Genomic DNA, 4,401 nt, shown 5'->3' with positions numbered 1-4,401 from the left:
CTGATGGCTGTTTACTACTCACAGAGGGCTGAGTGATACTAGCAATCACAGCATTGTAAGAGGGGGACAGTTGAACCTGGAGGCCTCCACCCCTGTTTAATGATGGACGATTTCTTTTCACAAAGATGGCCTCCTTTACTCCTCTCTCAAACCATCGTTCCTCTCTGTCCAGGATGTGAACATCTTCATCCTTGAAAGAGTGACCGCTGGCCTGGAGATGAGTGTAGACCGCAGAATCCTGGCCTGATGATGTTGATCTTCTGTGCTGGTCCATCCTTTTGGCCAGTGGCTGTTTTGTTTCCCCGATGTAAGACTGATCACAGCCCTCCTGGCACTGAACAGCATACACAACATTGCTCTGTTTGTGCCGGGGAACTGGATCTTTGGGATGAACCAGTCTTTGCCGTAATGTATTTTGGGGTTTAAAAGCCACTGGGACGTTATGTTTAGAAAATAAACGTCTCAGTTTCTCTGATACCCCCTCAACATATGGAATGACCACTGGTCTGGGTGTGGGTTCCTCCTTTTCACCTGATGGCTGACTGGAGTCCTGTTTGGGTTTCTTCTCTGCTTTCAGGAAGGCCCAGTTAGGATATCAACATTGCTCTAGAGCCTGTTTTGTGTAGGATTTCTCCTTCTGCCTGGCTCCTGAGTTAGTGGGGACGCTGTCTGCTCTGTGATACAGAGTCCTGATGACTCCTAACTTGTGCTCCAAAGGGTGATGGGAGTCAAACTTCAAATACTGGTCTGTGTGGGTGGGTTTGCGGTACACCTCGGTTTGCAAATGTCCTCTATCAGAGACTGAGACCTCACAGTCCAAGAAAGCCAACCTGCCATTTTTTACATCTTCTCGTGTGAACTTGATGTATTTATCCACAGAGTTGATGTGGTCAGTAAAATGCATACTGCATAATTGCATACTTGTGTTCTTCTTGTGTTCTTCTTTTCATAAATCCAGTCTTTTCTTTTGCCTTAAAATAAAAACATATCAATAATAATAATAATAAAAAACACTGGCCTGGAAATCCCCCTCCAACAGGCTTGAAGTGGGCTATGGGCCACCAGTTGATAATCACAATTTTAGCAGGTTTTGCAGCTCCATAGATGTTTTATTTAGTGTGTAAAGGGGCAGAAATGGCTCTTTTGATCATGAAGGTTGCAGACCTCTGATTTAGAAGCTTTTACCAAAACTGTTGTTTTGATACCTGATTTGTTTCCTCAGTAAAAAAAATATATATATATTTAAAAGCTTTGGCATAAAAAAAAATCCATTTCTTCATAGACTACACGGCCTTTAATTCCGTTTTTTTGTTATCAGCTTAATTGAATTCTGTAAAAACAAAAACAAAACAAAAAAGAAGAAAAACTAATAAAAATTCAACCTTTTGCATTTTTGTTGATGAGACTGTGAGGAAAAACTCAGTTTTATTGTGTTTTTGGTGACATTTGATGGGAACCTTTATTTGACCTTTTGTTCCACATGCAGGCTGCACCACTGACATCATGACAAGTGACCACTCCCCGGTGTTTGCTTCATTTGAGGTCGGAGTTGCATCACAGTTCGTCTCCAAGCAAGGTATGACAACCAGTCACCTTCAGGCAGACAAAAAGCACTTCAAACTGCAGTCTGATGTCTGTTTTTAATTGGACAGATCCCAACAGTGCTCCTCAGGGTGGAATACAGATCATGAACTGTGTGGCCATCTTGTTGACCAAATCCAAGACCAAGTTCTGCATTGAGTTCCATTCCAGCTGCTTGGAGAGTAGGTTTTTGTCTTTCTTACAAAGCACACGTCACTGGATTCTTGTTTGAATGAACGAAGGTGACAAATTCTTCCAACAGAAAGGGTGAAGACTGCAGAAGGGGAGAACACGGAACAATCCGATGGATCAATAAAAGTTTGGTTTGGAACCCAAGTCGAGGTAAAAATAAATAAATAAACAGGATTTCACAATAATAGATGTTCTAGGTATTCAACTTTATGTCTTTTTCCAAGCTTACCCCCATCATTTCTGACCCGGAGTACCTCTTGGATCAGCACATCCTCATCTGTGTGAAATCGACTGACTGCGATGAGTCGTACGGTAAAGAGCTCATGCACTCCTTGTACTGTTTAGTCTGAGTGACGCTTACAATCATCTCGTATGTGGTTCTGAAAGGAGCGGGTTGCATTGCGCTTCGAGCGGCCCAGTTCTGCTACAGTGAATTTCAGATCACTCTGACTCACCACGGAGAGAACACCGGCATTCTGACCGGGGGCATACAGCTACGCACCTCTGAGTTCAAGCCCACCGAAAAGTTATACGGTGAGGCTGCAGATCAGCTCAGGACTAACCTCTTAAGCAGCTTCTCAGTTCTTTAAACAGCTTTTCCTATTTTACTCCATTTTCAGATTTCATCAAAATTGAAAGGGACGATGCTTTTCCCTCCAAAGGCAAAAGTGGAGAACTTAACAAGTATGATTTTCTTTTTGCATTGTCATAAAATATCTCTTGAACTGAATCTCCAAATACTATGATTTGTCTGTCTTCTGGTCTGCAGGTCTCCAGTTACACAGTCATATGATATATCTAACCCTAATTACATGGGAGTGTCATTCAAAGGTGGAAATGTGGCCGACAAGGGCTGGAGCTACAGCATGCCACCACGAAACACTCCCACTGTCGGACCATTGAGTAAAGACCATAAGAAAGCAGGGTATGATTTGAACGCACGCAGTCCCACAGCAGCGACTTATCCTGGGTAAGTGACAGATTCTAATACACTGACACTGGCTGCAAAAATATTCACCCCCTTGGTTTTCTCTCTTGACACTTCACAACCTAGAATTTCAATGTGGTATTGATTTAATTAGGGACATACACAAAATGCATAGACAAAAAAATATAACAAAATCAAGTGTGGAAAAATATAGTTTCAAAGAATTAGAAAAATATACATTTTGTGCTAGCCCATGTTTTCACCCCACTTGGTTTAAAGCCCCAACAATAACTATCAAAGTTAAGATTCACCTGTGGGCAGTGGAAGTGTCACACAAACCTGCTCTGATAGCTCTCACATAAGTGCAACACCTTCAGTGAGTAAGCAAGAGACAACATGAAGGCCAAGGAACTCTCCACACAGGTCAGAAGCAAAGCTGTGGAGAAGTACAGATCATTGTGTACTAAGATTCATAACTGGCTGTGATTATCGTACCCACCACTGCACCCTGTATTCACTGGTTAACTGGACATCATTAACTTCACGCAGACTCTCTCACTGGTACATTTTCATTTTTAAATCACTTCTTGGTCTGCTGCCTTCATACATCTCCTCCTACATGTCTCTGCGTGAGTGCAGCTACAGCGTGCGCTCTCAGGACATTATTACCTGCAGTGTTCCCTCAGTGAGGACTGAACTAGGCAAAAGGGCCTTCTCCTACTCCGCTCCTGTTTCCTGGAATATCTTACAAAAAGATTTGAAGCTCCTTGACCTCTCTAAGTGGATTTAAGAATCTGTTGGACTCCTGGCAGGGACCAATGCAGACATGTTCCTGTTTTGAGTTTTCTACATTTGCCTTAGAATCTAGCTGTTTTTTGTTACTTTTCTTTTTTTTAGACATCCTATTTGTAAAAAAAAATAAAAATAAATTGTATGCCTTTTTATAACTGTCTATTGTTGTTGCTGGTGTCCTCTGTTGTCATCTTTCTTTATTGAAATCAGGTCTCTCTTGTAAATGAGTCCTTGAGGCTCAGTGGGATCTAACTGTTTAAATAAAGGTTGAATGAAAAAGGGTTGGTCTTAAACCTGAACATTAAACAGAAAACCATTGAATCTACTGTATTATTAGGGAATGGAAACATTATTCAACCAATCTGCCAAAAGAGGGTTATCCACCAAAACTCACAGGCCAGGTAAAGAAGTCTTCAACCAGAGATGGTTTAGAAATAAATTAAAAAAACTCCTCAAATTTGTGGGGAAAAAAGGACAGCGTCATAGCTGGAATGATTTGAACACCTCTCATCATGCTGAGAATACCATCACCGCAATGAAGCATGGTGGCGACAGTATATTGATGTGGGGATGTGTTACATCAAGCTGGTGTTGAAAGAAAGCTGGATGGGACAAAGCACTGAGAGATTCTTGAGGGAAACATGTCAGAGTCAGAGTTTCATGTGGTGAACGACAATATGTAAATAGGGTCCCAGTTACATCCGGCAATAAAATGTAAAAGAAAAACAGTAATAAGATCTAATAGATGAACTAAGAAAAACAGCAGCTAAAAATACGCTAAACACTAATAGACAATAAAAACAATACATCAAACAGCAGGACGAACATGAGTCTGTGTGAGCAGATGAGCACAAATGAACACAGCAACATGAAACAAATCAGCAGCAACATGAAACAAATCAGCAGCA

At 41.4% G+C, this 4,401-nt stretch overlaps 1 protein-coding gene across 1 annotated transcript in view; it reads left to right on the top strand.

Annotated features, from left to right (window-relative positions):
• The window catches only part of inpp5d (inositol polyphosphate-5-phosphatase D), a 33,864-nt gene that overhangs the window by 27,324 nt on the left and 2,139 nt on the right, over positions 1-4,401 (top strand). Inside the window, exons 19-25 of the mRNA XM_037675002.1 lie at positions 1,487-1,576; positions 1,653-1,763; positions 1,844-1,923; positions 1,998-2,085; positions 2,161-2,307; positions 2,394-2,457; positions 2,543-2,743. Of these exons, the coding sequence (XP_037530930.1) occupies positions 1,487-1,576; positions 1,653-1,763; positions 1,844-1,923; positions 1,998-2,085; positions 2,161-2,307; positions 2,394-2,457; positions 2,543-2,743 (781 nt within the window). The remainder of the gene's footprint in view (positions 1-1,486; positions 1,577-1,652; positions 1,764-1,843; positions 1,924-1,997; positions 2,086-2,160; positions 2,308-2,393; positions 2,458-2,542; positions 2,744-4,401) is intronic.

This window comes from Nematolebias whitei, chromosome 3, assembly GCF_014905685.2.
Source record: "Nematolebias whitei isolate Nwh7 chromosome 3, NemWhi1, whole genome shotgun sequence".
NCBI lineage: Eukaryota > Metazoa > Chordata > Actinopteri > Cyprinodontiformes > Rivulidae > Nematolebias > Nematolebias whitei.
This window is presented reverse-complemented; position numbering and strand designations above follow the sequence as displayed.